Below are 22,184 nucleotides of genomic sequence, written 5' to 3' on the forward strand. Positions count from 1 at the left end.
CTCATGTGTCATCTTAACTCTCAGCCTGAGTCACAGATTTTCCAATCCACCATCTCCAAGAGCTGCCTTGGAAGGTCAGAACCCTACTGTGACGCCAGCCCACAGCCTGGAACCCTTTCCTTTGCTGAAGTGTTGTGGAGGAAATCTTTGAGCTATATGGCCTGCTGGAAAAGAGCTGGTAATTTTCTACTGTCCTCAGCCTTATGGCCACACGCCCTTTCCTGACTGCCAATCATTTGGTGATTTGCATGGTCCACCCCACCCCCTTCTTAAATGGTTGAAACGCCTCTCCTCATGGAGAGGAGTAAGAGCTTACCGGCAGTAAGAGCTTTGAACTGAAATACACAGCTATTGTGGTCTCTTTGCCTTTGGCCCCTCCCCACCACTAGAACACAGCCCTCGGACTTAATTTGGCCCTCGGGCAGAGGGAGTCTCACCCACCCCTAGAGTAGAGGGCGTTTCCCAGAAGGGAAAAGAAAGAGTCCACATGCAATTTAAAAGAAGTTACTTTATGTACAAGTTTTACCACATGCCAAAAATATTTTCTTCTGCAAAAAAAAAAAAAAAAAAAAAAAACACTTCAAAAGAAAAAAAAGCCCCTAGAGTCAAGTGAAAGAATTTTCTTCCCAACCTCTTTAAGTAAGAAAATACACTATGTGCTTCTGCAGGCTGCGAGTGTCCCGTGCTTGGTCAACACTGCCTCCGTTGGTATCCCCCCCTCCCCCCCCGCCACATTGCACGCAGAAACCTATTTACAGATTAGCGCAATCCCTGAGCCTGGAAGCAGCAGTAGCAGCGATGGCAGCAGAGACACTCGGCAGAGGGGAAGAACTCCAATACTTCCCTGGGGCAAGGAGGATGCCTGCCACACCCCAGCCTCAGGGACTGGGGCCGTCGAGAAGAAACCCCCCAGAGCTGGTCATGGTGGAGAGGTTCCCCCCCCCTTGCTCCGTAAGACAGCACAGGCAGAAAGTCACTCAGTTCCCCCAACCCAGGCTTTGATGCGAGACTCGGAAGCAGCACGTTGGCGAACACCATCGCCAGTGAGGAATCTGAGGAGCAGGAATCTGTTCTACACATACACACACACACACACACGAGAGAGCATGCGTGCTCAGAATGCCGGGGACTGTTGCCTGTGAGAGCAGATAGTCGCCGTGGGATGATATTGCAGTTATTGCTTTGGGGGTGGGGCAGAAGGAGCTGAGAGGAGGAGGCACTTGGGAGGTAGGTGGAGGGAGAGAGGGGGCCAGCTACCTAGCCCCATACAATGACCAAGGTGTGGGGAAAGTATTGAGTTGGCTGTAGACCACAGAGGAGCAATGAATACCTTTTGTAAAGTCCTCCCAAGGACAGGAGCCAGCTGTAGCTAACTAGAGGCAAGAGTTTGAAATCGAGAGCAGCAGAACAAGGCCAGCGACCCTGATGCCAGAGGGGGAAGTGGGCAGCACATGCCAGGGCTCAGCGGGAATGATGCGCCGAGCAATCCCACCTCCACACGGGAGGTCTGGTCCTGAGAATGGCTCCTCGCTTTCGGGAGAGGAAAGAAGAACACACACACACACCCCGTCACCTTTGTATCTTGGAAAACACTGGTGCAAGACACTGGCCGTGTGGGAAGGGGTGGGGGGTAAGACCCAAGCTTTTCATTTCAGAGTGGGAAAGCTCCGTGCAAGCAAGGGGCCCTGCACGGCAGGGGCCCAGATATCTCTCGAGTCCGCTGTCCCTGCCCTAACCCTACTCGAAGGCCTGAGAAAACCGCCACGGCCACTGCAGAGAATCCAACCGCCAGCTTCAGTCTGAGGAAAGGAAGATGCGTGGCTCTCATCCTCCGTCCCTCCCGCCTTCTCCTGCCACGAATGGAGAAGGGCAGGTAGGGTCACGGTCAGTCCACGTCCATGAAGTCCCGACTCGCTTGGTCTCTGGGATGGGAATCGCAGCAGGCCCCATAGTCCTCCTGATCTGTGCTACTAGCTGTGCTTGTGGACGCAGCGGGGGGAACGGGGTGCCGGATTTTGTCTTGGCGCTGGTAGAACAGGACATAAGCCGCTTTAGACTGTGGGAGGAAAGAAAAGAGAAGTTGAAAAGGAGCAGTCTAACATGGAAGGGCTGAAAGGAAAGCTTATGAGTCCGAGGCCCAGTTCGGGGAAGATGGGGCCAAGCTGTACTTCGATCCCCAGGAACTCGCTGCACTATCAACTCAGCAGGGAAAAGATTATTCAAGACAGGAAGGGTCCAAGAATCCAGACATTATGTGTTGGCTCCAGATTTAGGATATCTCTACATTAAGAGGGAAAATCCCGCAGCCTTACAGGGGTTTCTTTTGGAGTCTCCACATTTATGACTGGCTTCTTTAGATAGCGACCACATGATTTTGAATTGAAAACTTCCTCTCTCAGCAATGCTATTCTGCTCAATGAAACAGCACCACCTTTTGGTGGAATACTTGCGCTATGCTGGCTTTGTACACTGAGGACATCCCACAATATTTTAAATACTGCATTACGTGTTTTTTTTAAAAAAAAGCAAGGTCATGGGGGAAGCATGAGAGATGTCCTGAAGGCGTCATATAAAGGACCCACAAACTTCCGTAAATGGCCAATCACAAGTATGCATGTAGAGAAGCTCTTAGTCATGACTAACCTAAATCCCACTGTTTTCCATAGATCTACTCAAAGTATGAGTTATGTTTTACATCACTTTATCCAAGAAGACAAACCAACTTGCATTAGAGCTGCGTTTCTCAAGCTGTGGGTAGAGGACTACCGGTGGGCCTCAGTGCTGCAGGCCACCCAGTACGTCCAGCAAGGAGGGAAGGATTCCAAGTTAATTGCAAAGGAAAATAGAAGTGGGAGGAGAGGCGTATAAGAATACTTTGGAGGGGAAACAGAAAACCATATAAATTTAAAATTCCTCCACTTTAGAGCCTCTGGATCAGCAATTTCCACGTGAATGGGGAAGCTGAGGCATGATACTTCCAGAACATTGTCTGTACTTTGCTTGAGGAAGCTCAATTGGAAACAGCTGGGGCAAACAAGGGTCCTTGTGTTTATCTGAAGGCATGTTCCTGGTGGTTCCACTTGGACCCATGGTCTACTTTGGAGTCCACCATGAGAAGAGCCTTCAGCATGGTGGCCCCCTTCCTATGGAATTCTGTCAGAAGTCAATGTTGTGGTGTGCTCGACGCAAACATTGGTTCAAGTCATGGGGTTATGAAGATATTTAGGAGTCGGGTAGGGGAGCAGCCAGAGCTATGAAAATCCCCTTCTTGGAGGCTGAAGTGATACAGTCCAGGCATATACACCACCCCTAAGCTCATTGGAAGAAGGGTGCAAGTAACAACTACGAGAAATTAAAAGCTTTAAACGTGTTTTTTAAAAAGGAACTTCGGAATAAAGCAATTTATAGTTCTGCCTACAGGAAGCTGAAGACCTAAAGGCAGATCCAGGCCACAGGGTTTATTCCTGCCTGTGAGAAGCAGATTCGAATCGACTGTGAGGAGAGATTTTTGCCAGAATGTTTCAACCATGCCCACGTCACTGCACCGGAAAGGGCCGGACGCCACCATGCTCTCAGGAAGCTTAAGTCACAAGGTCACACATCCAGGGCAGGGGGTTCTTCATAAGCCCATGACTTGAACCAATGTTTGCTCCATGAGCATCACGGCCGGGGCAGGAGGCAAATTTGGAAGGCAGGTTCCCCAAGCAATCTGTCTTTTGATTTATGTACCACATTAGTTTTTACATTAGAGTCATAAATACAAAACCTGCTGTTCCCAGGCAAGCCAAATTCTGCAATCTATGAATGTTACAACTAGAGCACTTTGGAACATAGCTTCCAAATCGCACAAGGTCCTGGTTCCCCTCCATTCGGCCCTGGTTAGGCCACAACTTGAGTATTGTGTCCAGTTCTGGGCACCACACTTCAAGAAGGATGCAGATAAGCTGAAGCGTGTTCAGAGGAGGGCAACCAGGATGATCAGGGGTCTGGAAACAGCCCTATGAAGAGAGACTGAAAGAACTGGGCATGTTTAGCCCGGAGAAGAGAAGATTGAGGGGAGACAAGATAGCAGCTGGACAGCCATCTGTCAGGGATGCTTTAAGATAGATTCCTGCAATAAGCAGGGGGGTTGGATTCAATGGCCTTAGAGGCCCCTTCCAACTCTACCATTCTATGAAATATTTATTTAATAACACTGAATCAGAGACTTCTAGAATTTATTCTGGTTTGGCTACTATTGGGAAGAGCAAGGATATACTGCAATCCACCCCTGCCAAATATCACTGAAACCCCTTCTTTCCCCACCCTTTCCAGACTCTGAGCTCACCTTTCCAGACTCTGAGCTCACCTTTGCAGCCATAAAGGCTGGCAACTTCTAAAAAATGAAGGCTTGAGATTCTCAGGAAGCCATGTAGTCTGCCAGTCGTGACATCCCTGCACTCTCTTGCCCACGTCCTGCAAAATGCCGCCACCACCACCTCTTCCTGCTGCCCTTCCCATATTTCCTTGAGGGGCCCAGCTTCTTAGTCATGGTCCATGGCAAGTTCAGGGAAACAGACCAAGGCAGGATGTTCTGTTTCAATGGCTGGCTGCTGCTCCCCCCAACCCCTACCCCCCAGCCAGGAACCCTTCAGGAAAATCTCCAAGAGGCACCCAACACAGGGCAGAGGTTGGTGTCACATCGCCCATGGAGAAATATGTAGGATAACCCAATTTCCCTCGCTCCCAATAAAGAAAAAAGCCCAGCTGGCTTTGGAGGCCTGACTCAGGTTCTCTCAACCCAAATGCGAGCCAGAGGGGATGGGGGGTTGGAATTGCAAGACTAGGAAAGAGTGGGCCCAATTCGCATCCAAGATGCCGCCCGCCCGGGATGCTCTGCTTTACTCACCTCAATCTGGGCCTTTGACACCGCAGACACACTGCTGTCGTCAAAATAGAACCACGTCCCGCTGTCCTTGTTCCGGGCAAACGTAGTGTCTAGAGGGCACCAAAGACCGGTCAGACCAATGAAGCGCAACTCCACATTCTTCTAACGCCCACCCAAGGGAAGGGGCGCTGGCATACCAGACGGCCACCACTGTGCTGCATTGTGCTTACGTCCCGTTGCTTAGCCTTAATGTAGATCCGCTTTTTTTAAAAAAAAGCAGAACAGCCAATGAAGACAGTGTCTTCAAAAGGCTGTGAAGCCAAGAAGGGCCTGGGGAGGTCTTCCAGTAGCTGGGGAAGGGGGTATTCACTCTGCACAGAGTGTTTCTCCTCCTGAAGGGTACCAGCCCTTACCAGTCCACCAATAACCAACATTTGTTGGCACTGACATCTTAGGTCAGCCTTCCTCAACCTGGGGCGCTCCAGATGTATTGGACTACAACTCCCAGAATGCCCCAGCCAGGGCTGGGGCATTCTGAGAGATGCAGTCCAACACATCTGGAGCGCCCCAGGTTGAGGAAGGCTGTCTTAGGTAGTTTACTCCCCTGCGAAATTCCTCGTGAAAGGTGTGACCCTCTGCATGCTGGACAGAGAAAGTCCCCACAACTCCCATGGCTGGCAGAGAAATGCTGGGAGTTGTAGGACTTTTTTCTGTCTAAACATGCAGAGGATTGTACTTTAAATCATTTTATTTCTGGACTGTTCTCAGGGCCCACTTCAGTGGGGAGACATGACTGCCATTCCTCTCTGCTTTGCCAAACCCAAGCCAAAAGTAGAAGCCATCCCATAGTTCTTGGAAAGGGCTGCATTCACATGTCACAATAAACCATAGATGAGCCTCAGTGAAGGCCTGCCTCCGCCCACATGAACCTGTCCTAACTTTGCAATCTTCACTGGAGGCCTTTCCTCTGAAATTAAGGTGGGTGAGGATCTGAAAGAAGGCTCTTGACCGTTCAGCTCTGATTGTAAGGTTCAACTGGGACAAAATCTGATGTCTTCCCAGGCAAAACATTTTAAAAAAACTGACCAGGCCTACCAGCATGTCACCATTGGGTGGTTTTTTTTACAGTGGTTTTAGAGATTCCAATAATATTATTTGCTGGTTTCAATTATTTTAATATTGAGTTTTATTGTTCTGTTGTTACATGCGATTTATCCCCTAGCACAGCCTTCCTCAACCTGGGACGCTCCAGATGTGTTGGACTGCATCTGGGGCATTCTGGGAGTTGTAGTCCAACACATCTGGAGCACCCCAGGTTGAGGAAGGCTGCAACTCTGGTAAACCGTCCAGACAGCTTAGGCTTTGGGGCAGTATATAAATGTAATAAATAATAATAATAATAATAATAATAATAATAATAATAATAATGGATTACTGTTGTTTTTAACTGAAGGGCATCATATCAGCATTATAAGAAATAAAACAAAGTTCAATTCAAATATTCGCAGGATCTCTCCAACTTGCCAGGAGTAAACTGCCAAAGTTGTACAATCAGGAGAGCAGCAAAGGTCCACAAACCAGATACATTCAGGCTCCTCAAAACATAAAGATTTTGCTTCTAACCATTCTTCCCCAGCCCTGAGTTTCCCCGCCCCACCACCTCCCCGTTCCCTTCGACCCCAAAGTAGTACATACAGTGCCCATCTCGTAGGCCACCATAATGGTTGGACACAGCAATGAGGTCGTATTTGTACAGCATGGGGTCAGTGCCTTTCCATGGCTTGATGATAACGTCCGAGAAATCGAGGTCCCTGCAGGATAGAAATGACAATATTCAAGAGCTTTTCCAGGCACCTGTTTTTAAAGCGACGCTGAGGTGATTTCCCCACCCACCCCAACAATGTTCTCCATGCATCCTGGGGGAACCAATATGTTTGCAACAGAGATTGCCACCTCCTCTAAGTGTATCCCCAGTTATAACCCGAACATTTAGGATTCATGCTCCCTTCCCCAAAGGGTTCCATATACGTTCTCTCCGTAATCCTTACAACCACCCCGTAAGGTAGGCCAGTTAGTTCCTGCTCATAGCTCAGGCCTTTAACCGCTATGAGAGTGCACTCTGCAGAGGGCTTCATTTCAGCAGCTATCTCTGCAAACTTCCCCAGCGGCATGGGCCAGCCTTAGCTGGGAGCTGTCCCCATGGGGCCTGCCATGCCTTGAGCGATGTTATGAGGAAATGAGAAGGTGCTCTGGCTGGAGGGAAGAGCTTGGCAGAAGATCATAGAATCATAGAATAGCAGAGTTGGAAGGGGCCTACAAGACCATCGAGTCCAACCCCCTGCTCAATGCAGGAATCCACCCTAAAGCATCCCTGTGTCCAGCTGCCTCTTGAAGGCCTCTAGTGTGGGAGAGCCCACCACCTCCCTAGGATGCAGATCTGTGAATGAGAACAGATCAGAAGCTACACAGGTGGGAAAGGCTAAACTCTGGACATCTTCCTGAGTGGAGGGCGAGGCCCCCGGATCAGTTTTTTGGCCCCAGGAATACTGAACATTTAACAAGGACATCTGTGCCCTCCTCGCAGGAATTCCCTGCAGTGGGAGGCTGCACAAACCACCCCCTTGTCATCTCCCCTCCTTGCAATTATCAGTAAAGGTCTTCCCTTAAACCAGGCTCGACAAAAGAAGCAGAATGGGTTTTTAGAGCGTTTGTAGATAATTGAAGGTAAGAATGGAGCTACCCTAAAATAAACTTTAATAAAATGTCTAATCTATAAAACAAAAGTACAAAATAATATTTATAGTAAAAAATTATACACTAAAATATATAAAGATATACCAAAACAAAAACGGGACAGTCCACGTACATGGTGACGTTGCTGGTTTGTTGTACATTAGGCTATACTAGTACATATGAACCCGTCCCATTTTATTAGTACATAGTAACCTGGGACAGCCTATTGCATTAGAAACCAGCAACGTCACCAGGTATGTGGGCTGTCTTGTTTGGGTATAATTTTATATATCTTCCCTCCTTGCTCTTGGGCTACTCATGTGTATGCTTTACTCAAGAGGTGGGTGTAGATGTCCAGATGTTTTGGACTTTAAAATCACTCCAATGGCTGCCAATTAGGTTCTGGGTGAAGTATAAAGTGTTGGCCATTACCTTTAAGGCAGCCTTCCTCAACCTGGGGCACTGCAGATGTGTTGGACTACAACTCCCAGAATTCCCCAGCCAGGCTGGGGCATTCTGGGAGATGCAGTCCAACACATCTGGAGCGCCCCAGGTTGAGGAAGGCAGCTTTAAGGCCTTACATGGTTTGGGTCCAGGTTACCTGCGGGATCACCTTCCTCCGTACAATCCGCCCCACACACTCAGGTCCTCTGGGAAGGGTTTACTCCAGTCAACCAAAACTAGGCTGACAACTGTTACCCAGAGGACCTTCTCTTCTGCCGCCCCCAGACTGGAATGGCCTGCTGGGAGAGATCCACCAGCTTAATAGTCTTTCTGAGTTTAAGAAAACTATAGAGACTGATCTCTATCAACAGGCCTACCCAGATTAATTTTAAATTGTCCAATTGTTATTTTAATATTGTATCAGTTTTATATATTTTTTAAATCAGTTTTATGTATTTTATGGTATTTTTGTATTTAATGTTGTGCCCCGGCTTGATCCAGAGAGAGAATCGAGTAAGAAATAAACGTATTATTCTTATTATTCAACTTCCAGCATTCCTGACGAGTAGCTACACTGGCAAGGGCTTCTGGGAGATGATGTCCTAAACATCTAGAGATCTACCTTCTGCCCATCCTTTCTTTAGTCAACCGGCTTACCGAATAGGGAACTCCACAAGGGTGTCGAGTTTCTCCCGGGAGAACTTGGTATATGAGAAGCGCTTGAGGTGAATGATCAGGATCTCCGGCAAGGACCATAAGTCCAGCTTCTTGGTGGCCAACTGGTGCTTTTTGCAGGTGGGGCAATACCTGGGCGAGAGGAACTGGGTGTGAGCCTGGCATGTCAAAGACTCCTCCTCCATGGGGAGGAATTCTGAGCCAGCTACCCAGGGGTGGGAAGAAGGACATTGGGAGGAAAAGAAAGGCAACGGGAAGGATCTATTTTGATCGGGGGCTCAAGAGTTCTTCAAGACACAGCAAACCATGCTGCGGTTCAAAATAAACGACAAAGCAAAACTATCAGGAGACCTTGAGGAACACCGGATGGTCTGCTGCTGTGGGTTGGCATCCTAACCACCACCACCTCCAGCCAGCATAAACAGACTCAAGTCCATCTGCAGCCCCTTCTGCCCAGGGAAAAGCCTGCACCCTGAACTAGGTCATCAACTGCCAGTGAACAGACAACTCTGCCACATTACACATGAAGGCATGTTGCGGATGTACGAACCTACGTGGAGGGCCTTGCTGTTGTGGTTCCCCCCTCCCATCACACACACACACACACACACACCATCATGCCACACACAGCCGTTTGGTTGGTACTCCCAGGTGAGGCGTGGGCATAGCCATTGGGGCAGGGGACAACCCCAAGCACCACCCAGGGGCAGTGCAAGTCCCACCATCTGCTTGATGGCGCTGCCAGTCCAACGCAGCATTTTGTCGCCGTACCGGAAGTTCAGAGGGTGTGTGTGTGTGTGTGTGTGCCTTTGCTACTCTCTCTCTAAGCTCTGGCTCTATTTCCTTTCCTTCTGGGATGCCTGTGGCAAGAGCGGCCCGGCCCGGCCAGAGCTCTCACCAGGGGTTCTCCTCCTCCAGCGTCTCCACAGTGGTGAACAGCTCGATGCACTCCTGTAGCCTGACTGGATTTTTCTTCAGTGTGTAGCCCATGCAGTCGTGTTTGACATATCCCTGAGGAGGAGACACACAGATTTGGGGCGGGGAGAGGGGGCGTCAGCTACCGGGTTCTTACCCAAGGCAGAAAGGAGGAAGGGAGGGAGGAGAGGAGAGGCTGGGAGCTAGAAAAGCCTCTCTCTCTTTCTCTCACTCACACACACACACAAAACTCACCTCAGCCTCTGCCTCATTGTAGTACAGCTTCTTCATTTCAGAGTCCCAATCCATGGCAACGTACGGTTGGGCTGTGCAACGTGGGAGAAATGGGGGTTAGAGAGATGCAGCCACACTGCGTGGCCACAGGAGGAGTGCGTGTGCCACTTCAGCACAGTGGGCACAGACCGATGCCAGGGAGCCGTGAGGTGTCACTCTGATACGATTCCCCGCCCCCCTCAGCATGTACTCCAAGGGGCCAGGCGGCACTCTCCTCTCCCACTTGACACAAGAGGCTATGGGACTCAATCCCTAAAGGCAGCCATAGCTAACACGTTGCCCCTGTCGGCCTACAGAATATTTCTAAAGTATTTTTAAAAGAAGAAAAACCGGTATCCATAACAGCCCTGTAGCACCCAAAGGGCCAAATTTAGCTCTCATTTCCAAGCTAAATTTTGGGCCTTTGGGCACTCCATGGCAGCCAAAGGGTTACATTTCGCTTGGACGCAAGGTAAATTTAACCACTGTCGTGCTACGGAGTGGTTTGCTGCTGTGTTTTGTCGGTGAACTGGCAATTTTGGCCTGGGGTGTGTGTGTGCCCTGTGGGCTATAGTGGGAGTCCAATGGGGGGTGGGGCCTGGACATCTGGAAGTTGCCCACACTTAAATGTGACAGAGTGGCTGCATCGCCGAAGGATTGGGAGTCATTTATAAAATCCCAGGTCCTGGAAGGCCCCTGAACAAATCTAGCTCTGCTGCTCCATTGATTTTATGTTTTTATTACATTTATGCACTGCCCAACAGCCAAAGCTCTCTACAGAGAGACCCACCACACATTGCAGGCCCCTATGAAGAGATAGGAAAGACACCAATCAACAAGTTTCGCTAAGTAACGTAAGCCACAGAATCAAAAGGGAGGAGGAGGGCTCACCCAGCCAATACAACTGGAAGCGGTGGGTGGGTGTGGAATTCCTCAAGGGATACAGCCATTAAAGGCCCGGAATGTGAAGCAAGGCAGAATAAAAACCTGTCCCCCTGGTCTTCTTCCTTAGAAAATGCCTCAGGTCGCATAAATCAATGGGGCAATGCTGGAGGCACTTTCTGGGGCTTCCTGCCCCCCACCCCCACCCCGGGATCTCACTAGGCCCACCTCTGCACCAGGCATGGAGCAAGATGCCAACAGAGATGCTAAGGGCACAACTGAGGGGCCACCATAAATAAGTCCATGTGATAGAGCCAAAACCTAAACACAAGTAGTACTCAATTTAGTAAAATTTAATCCACACTGCACTTTTTATTGCAGGTTTTTTAAAAAACAAACCATAAAAAAAACCCCACAGGAGCCCAGGATACGTTCATCATCCCAGCGTCTCTGCATCCACCTTCTACAACACAGAGAGCCAGAGTGGTGTAGTGGTTAGAATGCTGGACTCAGGAGACTGGGTGATTTTGGGCCTGCCACAGACTCTCAGCCTAACCTACCTCACAGGGTTGTGGTTGTGTGGATAAAATGGAGAAGAGGAGGAGTATGTATGCCGCCTTGGGTTACTTGCAAAAGGAAAAAAGGTGGGATGTAAGTGCAGTAATAAAACGAACACTGAAAAGTGAGGATGGGTTCACTTCTTGGGGAACACTGGGGTAGATACTACCTGCAAATCTGATCTGGTGGCCATTAAAAAAAAGGAGCACTGAAGAGCAGTACGACAATGGGACCAGTTACCTAGGGAGGTTAAGGGCTCTCCCACCCTAGAGGCATTCAAGAAGCAGCTGGACAGCCATCTGTCAGGGATGCTCAGAGGTGGATTCCTGCACTGAGCAAGGGGTTGGACTCCATGGCCTTATAGGCCCCTTCCAACTCTATTCTATGATTTGGAGGGGAGGGGCCTGGAACACCCCTGAATGGGTGGGGTGTCCCAGGCGTCTGCTTCCTGCAGCCCTGGGACCAACATCTGAGGGCATTCCACTTGCAATGCCACCTCTGCAGCCTCTGGAGAGGTTCATTAAGCCTCTTCTCACCCTACGAGGGCTTCCTACCCCCCGTGTGTGTGCGCACACGCGCATGTGGATCAAAAGGCCATGCTCCACAGAGAAGGAACTCACAGTTGAAGGAGACAGTGCTGCCCTCGTCCTGGCCAGCCATCCGATCACTGGTACCATTCGAATTGACAGGCTGGAGGGTGAAGAGCAGTTTCCGCCGTTTCTGGGGCAGGCAGCATTTGCGCTTGGCCTGGTTGGCTGTGGGGGGGCTGGGGCTGGAACAGGGAGTCCGGGGAGGTTGGGCTGGCCGGGGGGGAGAGGGGTTGGGGCTGGGCCTGCCCTCCACCCCAGCCCCGTCCTCTCCCGCCGATGCGTCTGAGGGGTTCTCCTCCACCTCTTTGCTGGGCTCCTGGCTGGTGGAGGCTTCTGCCGGCGTCGTTTCTTCCTCCTCCTCCTCCTCCTCCTCCTCCTCCCCTACGTGTCGGGGGAAAGAGGGCAGGCAGAAACGGAAGAGAAAGCCTTATTACCCCACAAGCACACAGTTGGCACTCTGCTCTCTCACCAACCTTACTTCCAAAGGAGCTGGCTGGACGCTGTGCGAACAGAACGCTGGAGCAGATGGACCCTTGGCCAGATTCGGCAAAGTTCGTCTAATGCTCTCATGTACTCACCTTCACTCAGCCCGTTGGGCCTCTTATTGTAGAGGTCCTCCTCCTCCTCGTCCTCCTCCTCGCTTGGATCCTCCTCTTCCTCGGAGTCTGGCCGTGTCACGTAGCGGCTGGAGAGAGAGAGAGAGAGAGAGAGGGAGGGAGGTCACATCCTTCGACTGAAAATGATAGGAGGGAAGCACCTCCCCGCTGGGACATCAATACGATGAAAAGGGAGAGCTACAATTTACAGGGAGAGTTCGCAGCATGGTGACTCTCGCCATCACGTGGCCAGGAGCGCGGGGTGGTGATGGCAAAATTAAATTTGTGTAAAAAATTAAAAGACCTGGCCAAGTTTTTGGTTCAGGCATGACTCACCTCCAAAGATTGTTACGTTCGTTGGTGTGTGTGTGTGTGTTTTTAAGTTCTGGCAATTGGGGGTAAGTGCTTCTGAGCATGCGCAGGGTTCCTCACCTACCAGGCAAACCAAACGTCCCTAATCCTCTATAGCATGCCATTGATGGGATGGGGGGATGGGAATAACCCTTTGTCAGTCTGCTGATCGTCCGGGTATCCTGCACTTTGCCCAGCCAGCCAGGCTGCCAAGCGCAGCAGTGATCTCGCTGCGCTGGAGGGGAAAGGGCAGCCTGAGACGAGGGGGCAGAAGCCGCAGCGAAACACGTTACTCACGAGAGCCGATGCAGCAGGAGCTGGTAGAGGGCGTCCCAGGAGAGCTGGTCCCGCGGCACCGACACCAGGAGCGGGTGGCCAAAGAGCACCACCCCGTAGTAGGTGTCACTGTACTCCCGGCCCTGGGTGCGCTCCCGAAGGTACACGGGCAGCACCACGGCGTCTGCTGTGGCCGGGTCTTCCAGCGTGGACACAGACACCTCGTATCTGGAGGAGGAAGGAGAGACATGCTGAGCAGGGGACGGGGGGGGGGGGGGTCGAATTCCTTGCGTCAACAAAAGGTCTGGAGCAGACCAAACAGATTCCAGGCTTACAGATACGATGCTATAAAAACAACACAAATCACTGGACAGAAAACAAACAAAAAACACAATACTGAGGGACAGCCGGCACCAGAATATCACAAGCAGAAAGAACATCCACGAAAGGGCCAGGCTGAATGAGGACATCTTGACTTGGGCACTGAAAAGACGACTCCCGGAGCTGGTCAAACTCCCTCAGGGAAGGGGTGCCGGAGCCCCAAGGCTCCAAGCTCAGGCCCTTCCCAGGAGACTCGTTACTCTGCCCCAGGAGGATCGAGACCCTTTCAGCCCGACAGCCCAAGTATAATTCCGGAAACACCCTCAGGGGTGGGCAGGGGGACTCAAGGCGAGAAGGAGGCAGGTCCAAAAAACCAGGATATTGTAGCCTAAAGCTCTTACTACCTGCAACTAAGGAGAGGTGTTGCAAGCTTTTAGAATGGGGAAAAAACTGTGCCAACATGGGGAAACCAAACGGCTGGTGGTTTATTTATTATTAATTTACAATACTTATATACCGCTCCCCGTTCAAAATGTCGGAGCAGTGGACAAAATAAAATAGAATAAAAACCAAATCAAAACATATTCAAAGTACATTTTTTAAAGGAACAAAGTGAAAATAAAACCACGGCTGGTCATTAAGGGAGGGTTTCCTGGAACGACATTTTCAGGAGGAGCCGAAAGGGATACAAAGTTGGCACCTGCCTGACCTCCAGAGGCAGGGAATTCCACAGGAGGGGGGCCACCATGCTGAAGGCTTTTCCCCTGGTGGACTCCAGTCGGAGGATGGGTCCATGTGGAACCACCAGGAGCAGCCCTCGGATGACCTCAGTGACCTCAGTGGCAAGTTGGTAAGGGAGAAGGCGCTCTCTCAGGTATCCTGGTCCCAAATTGTTTAGTGCTTTGTACACAAGTACAAGAACCTTAAACCTGGCCCAGTAGCGAATAGGCAGCCAGTGCAGTTCCCTCAGCAGAGGAGTTACATGCTGGAAAGGGGCAGCTCCAGACAACAGCCGGGCTGCAGTGTTCTACACTAGCTCCAGCTTCCGGAGCAGCTTTAAGGGCAGCCCCACATAGAGCGCATTGCAGTAATCCAGTCTTGAGGTTACTAATGCCTGTACCACCGTGGCCAAACTATCCCTGTCTAGGAGAAGGGGTGGGGCCATGGAAGGGGGTAGGTCCTTCTGCTGAACTCCCCGATGGCCGGATTTGGCCCATCAGCCTGGGGTTGAACACCCCTGCTCTACCCCTCTACGGCAGTCGCCTGTTCCCAGACTCACATGAAGATGTCATCCCGATCCAAGATGCAACTGAGGGATTCTTCCATCTGGTAGATCTTGTAGAAGCGGTGGCTGAACACATCCGCCACCATCATCTGGAAGGGAGAAAGACACATGCACATACACACAGCCACTACAGAAACAGGAGACGCTCCCACAGTCCGTGGGGTCAGACCATGGGCAGGCAAGCCCTCCGCCCCTCTCCCACAAAACTCACCCGTTCGGGAGGCACCCCCGTGTGCCTGGACAGGGTGCGGCAGAGGTCCAGCACTTTCCCAGCTTTGGGGACAATCAGTCTATGCTGTGAAGAAACAAAAACCAGGGGAGGGGGGGGGAAGTTGAAATGACGAGTAGAGTCGACTTGAAACAAAGTAAAAAAACCAAGCCCAAGCCAAGCTTCTAGGATATGGGATCCTTCTCCAGCTGAGGGGGGCAATCTTATATGCCTCTCTCAAGCCTCTCGCCCTGTATATCCCCAGCCCACAGCCAGACACTGTCAGTGGCCCTGTTCAGAAGACACCTTAAACCATGGCTTTACCCACAGCGAATAAAGCTTTTTGCTTTATTCAACATGGTTAAATCTATGGGTTGTTGTTTTTTAATTTTTTATTGCTTTTCACATTAATTAAATCTACATCATTACCATACAAAACAACAACATACATGTTGAATAAATGTTGACTACAATTAATAAAAACAACAACAACATACTACATAAATGTTGAATAGATGTTGAATACATAATATCATAACTACATAACATAATCAAACTTAACATATAAGTGCACCCCCCACCTCGGGATCTCATTCCTGATTCCAAAATCTCATACTTTCTTCTGCTGGTGGTTTCCCACTTCCCTTAGAAAACACAAATATTAGGAACTGTTTCCAAATTCCTTCAAAATCATTTGTTTTAGCTATACCTCTTCTCCATTTAATATTACAAGTCAATTTATCATTAATAGCTATATCCCATACTTCTTTATACCATTCTTCAATACAATAATCCCCTTGAATCTTCCAGTTCCTAGCTACAATCAATCTTGCTGCAGTCAGCAAATTCGTTATCAATTCCTTAGTTTCTTTTTTACATTTTAAATCTTCAAATAGTGACAGTAATGCAACTTTTGGTGTTCGTTCTATCTTCATTCCCACAATTTCTTCAATCTCCAAAAACACCATCTTCCACAATTTTTGTACATATTTGCATTCCCACCACATATGTAAATACATTCCTTTTTCCCCACAACCTCTCCAACAGTTTGCTGAATGCTGATTATTTATCTTATTCAATCTAATCGGGATTAGGTACCACCTCCACATAATTTTAAAATAATTCTCTTTTATTCTCACTGACATATTTCTCAACACTCTTTGTTTCCATAGTCCCTCCCAGCTCTGTTGTCCTATTTGTACTTTCAAATCTGTCTCCCATACCATTTTCCCTGAACTGTCCATCGACCCTTTCTCCAGTAATATTTTATATATTTCACTCATCAACCCTTTTAAGGCTGAGCTTCCTCCCTTACATTTATCTCTTTTAACTATTAGTTCCTCAAACTTCGTCAATTCTCTACCATCTCTATTTTCTCTTACCCACTTTTTAGTCCACTGTTCTAATTGCCTATACTCTAACCAAGTTAATTTTTTTATCTTTTAAAACCTCTTCCATGTCTTCTCTTGTATTCATTTCTCTCAACCAATCCTTTAATCTCATTTTATTTTTCTCTATTAATAATTTACTTAATCTGCCCTTCAGTTCCTCCGGGAAATTCTTTAACATTATTACCGGTGACAAAGGGGAGCTGCTCGGAAGCAGCTCCCCTTTAAATTTACTCCAAATTTCCCAGTGAGACCTCAAGAGCGGATTACCTATACTTTCAGCCCATTTTCTCCCTCCTTCCCTAAAAAAAACATTTTCCAACCTCATCTCTACATTGCTTGTAGTTTTGTCCTCCATCCACTCTAAATCTCCTACTCCTATAATTGCTTCTACAATATGTCTTAACCTTTTCGCTACATAATATAGGTTTATATTTGGGAGACCCATTCCTCCCTTCTTTTGACTTAAATACCATTTATTCTTATTTACCCTTGCTTTCTTATCCCCATTACAGTACTTATTTATAATATTCTGCCAACTTTTTATCTCTAATTCTGAAATTTTTATTGGTAGCATCCTAAACACAAAATTAATTTTAGCTAAAATCTTCATTTTTATTAATGCTATTCTTCCAAACCAGGATAAATTCAATCTCCTATATTTTTCCAATTTTACTAAAACCTCTTTTTTTAAATTATTTAAATTCTCCTTCTCTAAATTGTCTAAATTTTTTGTAATTTTAATTCCTAAATATCTAATCTGTTCCTTAACTCTCATTTCTAATCCCTTTCGTTCCCATTCTTTTTCTTCCTTTTTAGTATAATTAAATAAAATCATCTCTGATTTGGACCAATTTATTCTTAAACCAGTAGCTTCTTCAAATTCTATCAATTGCTGTTTAAGTCTATCTATCTTTCTTATTGGGTTCTTGATGGTTAGTAGGGTATCATCCGCAAACATATTCACTTTTATTTTTTTAATACCACCAATTCCTTCTATCTCTCCATCATCTCTTACTGCTTTCGCCAGTACTTCCATAACCATTACAAACAGGACCGGCGAGAGTGGACATCCTTGTCTTGTTCCTCTGGCTAGTCGTATCTTTTCGGTGAGTCCGTCGTTCACCACCACTACGGCTGTATTTTGAGAGTAAAGCTGTTCTATTATAGCTTTAAATTTGTTTCCAAATCCCATTTTATTCAAAATTATCTTTAGTGCCTGCCAGCTCACACAATCAAAAGCCTTAAAAATATCCAGTGCCAAAATTCCTGCCTTAATCTTAGATTTTTGTATTACCTGTATTGCATTTAAAACTCTTCCCACTAAATTGTGCATCTGTCTGCCCACCACAAACCCACATTGGTCTTCTCCTATATATTCAGCTATAAAATTATTTAACCGTTTCGCCAAAATAGTTGAAAATTTTTTAGCATCTTGATTTATTAATGAAATAGGTCTATATGAATCAGGGACAGTCAAATCTTTATCTAATTTTGGAATTAATATTATCAATGAATGTTCCCATGATTCTGGTGTCTTCTCTCCTTCCAGTATAGCATTAAAAAGTTTCGTTAATTTCGGTACTAAAAACACTTTAAAGACCTTATAATATTCCGATCCTAGACCATCTACTCCCGGTGATTTACCCCATTTCAAATTCTCAATTACCTCTTCAACTTCTCTTTGAGTTATTGCCCTTTCCATTAACTCTTTATGTTCTATTTTTATTCCCTTCTTTACTTTTCTATATAATCTTCCAACTTCTTTTTTTGAATATCCTTTCCCTTGTATAATTCTTGATAAAATTCTTGAAAAATTTTTATTTTACCCTTCATTGTATGACAATAATTCCCTTGTTTATCCTTCAATATTCCTATCCCATTCCTCGCTTTTTCCTTTCGTGTCTGGCAAGCAGTCTAGAGTTTCTATTATTGTTTTCAAAATACTCTCTTTTCATATAAATTATATTTTTCTGCACTTGTTCTATATTAATATTCTCTAATTCCTTTTTCTTTGCTTGTATTTCTATTAATTTATATTTATTTTTATCTTGCCAATACTCTTTCTCTAATCTCCTGATCTCTGTTTCTAACTTTTCCTGCTCTGCATACTATTGTCTTCTTAAATTACAGGTTTCTCTAATACAAATCCCTCTTACTACAGCCTTCATGGTGTCCCAAACCACTGACCCAGCCGTTCCACCCTTTTCATTAATTTCCCAAGATTCTGACATTTCCCTCTGCATTTTTTCTACCACTTTATTGTATTTCAATATTTTTGTGTTCAATTTCCACCTATACGCTTCTTTATAATTCTTCTTAACTGTAAACTCTAAGGTTAACAATGCATGATCTGTTACCTTTATTACCCCCGTTTCCATTTTACAAACTTTAGTTGCAAACTCTTTTGAAACAAATATATAATCTATCCTAGAGTATGTATGATAAACTGGGGAATAATAAGTAAAGCCAGGGTTCGCCCCATTAAGTAAACGCCAACAATCCACATAATCATTTTCTTTTACCAATTTATTCAATATGGTAATATCATTTCTCTTTTCAGCATTAGTGGGGTTTGACCTATCCCATCTATTATCCATAACCATATTAAAATCCCTGGCTAAGATAACACACCCCTCCTTAAATTCTTCTATTTCTTTAAATAATTCTATAAAAAACTCTGTGTCTATCATTGGGGGCATAAACATTGACTAATGTATATGTTTTACCTTCCAATTGACCCTTTATCATAAGATATCTACCATTATCACCCTTTTTTATAGTCTCTAATATAAATCCGCTTTTTTTAAAAATCAAAGTGGCCACTCCATTTTTTTTGAAGTCCCCAATGACTTTTCATAGTAAACTGACCACTTTGTCCTTATCTGATTTGCGCCCTCGAACCCCTGATGTGTTTCTTGCATCATAATAATGTCAGATCCTTCTCTATTTAACATTTGTTCAATTCTCCTCCTTTTCACGACTGCCCCCAAACCTTTAACATTAAGCGTTGATACTTTTATTTTCTTATCCATATTCAACCTTTTGGTACTTCTTCCGATCCCTTGTGCTCTGCAACTCAAATTCACACACATAAAAACACAAAAACCATAAAAAAAACCTTAAACCCCTTCCCCCCCTCAATCCCCCCTGCCCCCCCATCCCACCCCCCACCTCTTCCCCCCCCCAAATCCCCGTAAGTCTAACACTCCGGCCATAACTACCTTAAGGGGGGGGGGGAGGCAGAGCTCCGCCTGGCTGGCAAGATTTCTATATTTTAACCATTTTACAAACAATTATCTCTTAACAAATTTATCCATTTATTGCATCCCAGACGCCCCCGCTTCACTTCCACTCCCGCCTGCTTCATTCAAACTTGCACCATCATACAGACCCAGACTCTTCAGCAGCTCCTTGCCCTGATCCAAAGAGGTTACTCTGTGCTGCCTCGCATCATGTGTAAATCTTAAAAATACAGGGTAACCCCAAGCATACTGTATTGCATTCTTTGCTAATATTTCCATTATCGGCTTAACACTACGTCTCCAATTAAGTGTCTGCTGGCAAAGATTATTGTATATTTGCACTGATTTGCCTTTATATTGCAGCAGAGGCAAGGATCTCAATTTCTTCATAACTTGCTCTTTTTTGCAAAAATTACCAAATTTCACCAGAATGTCTTTATTGGGTCCTTTATAATTTAGTCCTCCCACTCTATGGATCCTGTCCAAATCACAGTCCTCTATTTCCAAGTCAGGCATCATTTCTTTGAACCACTGTAAAATTATTTTCCTTAACTCTTCTCCTGGTTTTTGAGTGAGATGCTTAATACGAATGGAGGAACGGCGATTCTGATCTTGCAATTGGATCAGCCTTAATTCATGGTCCTGGAACTGCACATTGGAACTTTTTTCAAAAACATCTTCTCTTTTCTCCAGCAAATTCACTCCTGCCTCCAAATTCTTTATACTTTTGTCGTTCTGAGCAATCTTATCAGCCAACACATCCATCCGTTTATCTGCCCTCTCCGCATTTTATTCTTAAAAATAATTTCATTGTTTTCTGCTATGAAGCTTTTTATTTCAGCCATCGTGGCTGGCTCCTTGCCAGCTTTCTTCGCCATCTTGAATTCTTCCGTCTCTGACCCACTCCCACTATCAGCACTAACAAACTCTTCTTCTGAAGATAGCTTTTCTAGGCGGGGGAGGTTGTGATTGCTAGGGCGTTTCCATCGCAACCAGGTAACCTTTGCAAAAAAAATTTAAATTTTTCTGATATTCGACATAGGGCATATATCTATTTCTTAGTGTCCCAAATAGTAATCAAAAACAGTCTCTCATTGCTTGCCCGGATGGCTTTTCTCTCTCTGAACTTCCCGATGATTAAATTTATTAGCAATAATTCAGTCTACACAGATAAGGAGTGAGCTACGTCGTAAATCAAGCCAGCGATCACTGGAGGAGCTCCGGCAAACAAGCACTTTCGTTTTAGTATCGCTCCCCACTCCGAACGCTGCTTTGCAAAGCCTGAAACCACGTTGTTTCCCCCACTTCTTATATCATTTCCACTTTCATGAAAGCCAACAACACCGTCAGTAATTATTCATAGTCCTTTTCCAAAATGTTCATTAGAGATTTATGCCCTTTTAAATGAGATAATTGAGTTTTTCGGCTCAGCCATCTTAGAGCCTTATAAGAAATCTTACCCTTCCATTGGCTGTCAAGCTCTGCCCCCTAAATCTATGGTTTTAAGGTGTCTTCTGAACAGGGCCTGGCTTTCTGGCCTAACCACCTAGGTCTTCTGCCACCTCCTCTGCTGTGCGCCTTTGCATTCTCTGCCTTGCCCACACAGGAAAAGCCCTTAGACCAAATCAAACTACCGTTGCACCTAACTCTGTATTGTCCCAGGCATTTTTGTCTTTTAATTTAAAATAAAGTATCATGTAAAGGCACAATCCTAGGCGTGTTTAGACAGAAAGAAATCCTACAACTCCCAGCATTTCCCATCCATTCATCCTGAGACTGAGGAATGCTGGGAGCTGTAGGACTTTTTTTCTGTCGAAACACGTGTCTGGTTGCACCGTGGTTTACAGCCCTTGTGCTACTGCTGCCTTTTATTTCAAGGTGGTTTTTTTTTCTGTTGTCTTATTCTGTTTCAAACGCTTTTAATTGCTTTAATGTTTATTTATTTATTACATTTATATACCGCCCCATGGCCAAAGCTCTCTGGGTGGTTTACAAAAATGTTTTTGTTTTATCATGCTATTGTATTTTATGGCTTTAAGTTTTGTTTTTAACCTCCCAGAGAGCTGTGGCTATTGGGCGGTACAGAAATCCAATAAATCAATAAATACTATACGTCGCCCAGAGATCTACCGATATATCTAGGCCAATCTTTTGCCCAACCCTGGTCCACGTTGAGCTAAGCAGCTCTCCAGGTTTTCACGCACGTAGGATAACCATATGAAAAAGAGGCCAGGGCTTCTGTATCTTTAACAGTTGCATAGAAAAGGGAATTTCAGCAGGTGCCATTTGTATGCATGCAGCACCTGGTGAAATCCCCCCTTCATTACAAGCCTTAAAGCTGCAAGAGCCCTGCCCTCTGGTCCCTCTGGGCAGGGCTCCTGCAGTTTTAACTGTTGTGGTGAAGAGGGAATTTTCCCCGGGTGCGGCATGCCTACAAATGACACCTGCAGAAATTCCCTTTTCTATGCAACTGTTAAAGATACCAGAGCCCTGGCCTCCTTTCCATAGGGTCACCCTACACACACACACACAAGGGTTTTTCCCCATCCTACGCCAGAAATGCAACCGGGGACATCG

General features: G+C 46.4%; 1 protein-coding gene across 1 annotated transcript in view; it reads right to left on the reverse strand.

The window, feature by feature from the left end:
* Positions 1-568: 568 nt before the first annotated feature.
* The window catches only part of USP11 (ubiquitin specific peptidase 11), a 38,180-nt gene continuing 16,564 nt past the window's right edge, over positions 569-22,184 (reverse strand). The window contains exons 11-21 of the mRNA XM_063119530.1: positions 14,978-15,061; positions 14,761-14,855; positions 13,182-13,388; positions 12,469-12,622; positions 11,968-12,313; positions 9,890-9,960; positions 9,618-9,730; positions 8,702-8,851; positions 6,563-6,678; positions 4,889-4,977; positions 569-2,056 (exon numbers count right to left, since the gene is read on the reverse strand). Of these exons, the coding sequence (XP_062975600.1) occupies positions 1,886-2,056; positions 4,889-4,977; positions 6,563-6,678; positions 8,702-8,851; positions 9,618-9,730; positions 9,890-9,960; positions 11,968-12,313; positions 12,469-12,622; positions 13,182-13,388; positions 14,761-14,855; positions 14,978-15,061 (1,596 nt within the window). The 3' untranslated portion in view covers positions 569-1,885. The remainder of the gene's footprint in view (positions 2,057-4,888; positions 4,978-6,562; positions 6,679-8,701; positions 8,852-9,617; positions 9,731-9,889; positions 9,961-11,967; positions 12,314-12,468; positions 12,623-13,181; positions 13,389-14,760; positions 14,856-14,977; positions 15,062-22,184) is intronic.

Source organism: Elgaria multicarinata, chromosome 3 (assembly GCF_023053635.1).
Source record: "Elgaria multicarinata webbii isolate HBS135686 ecotype San Diego chromosome 3, rElgMul1.1.pri, whole genome shotgun sequence".
Taxonomy (NCBI): domain Eukaryota; kingdom Metazoa; phylum Chordata; class Lepidosauria; order Squamata; family Anguidae; genus Elgaria; species Elgaria multicarinata.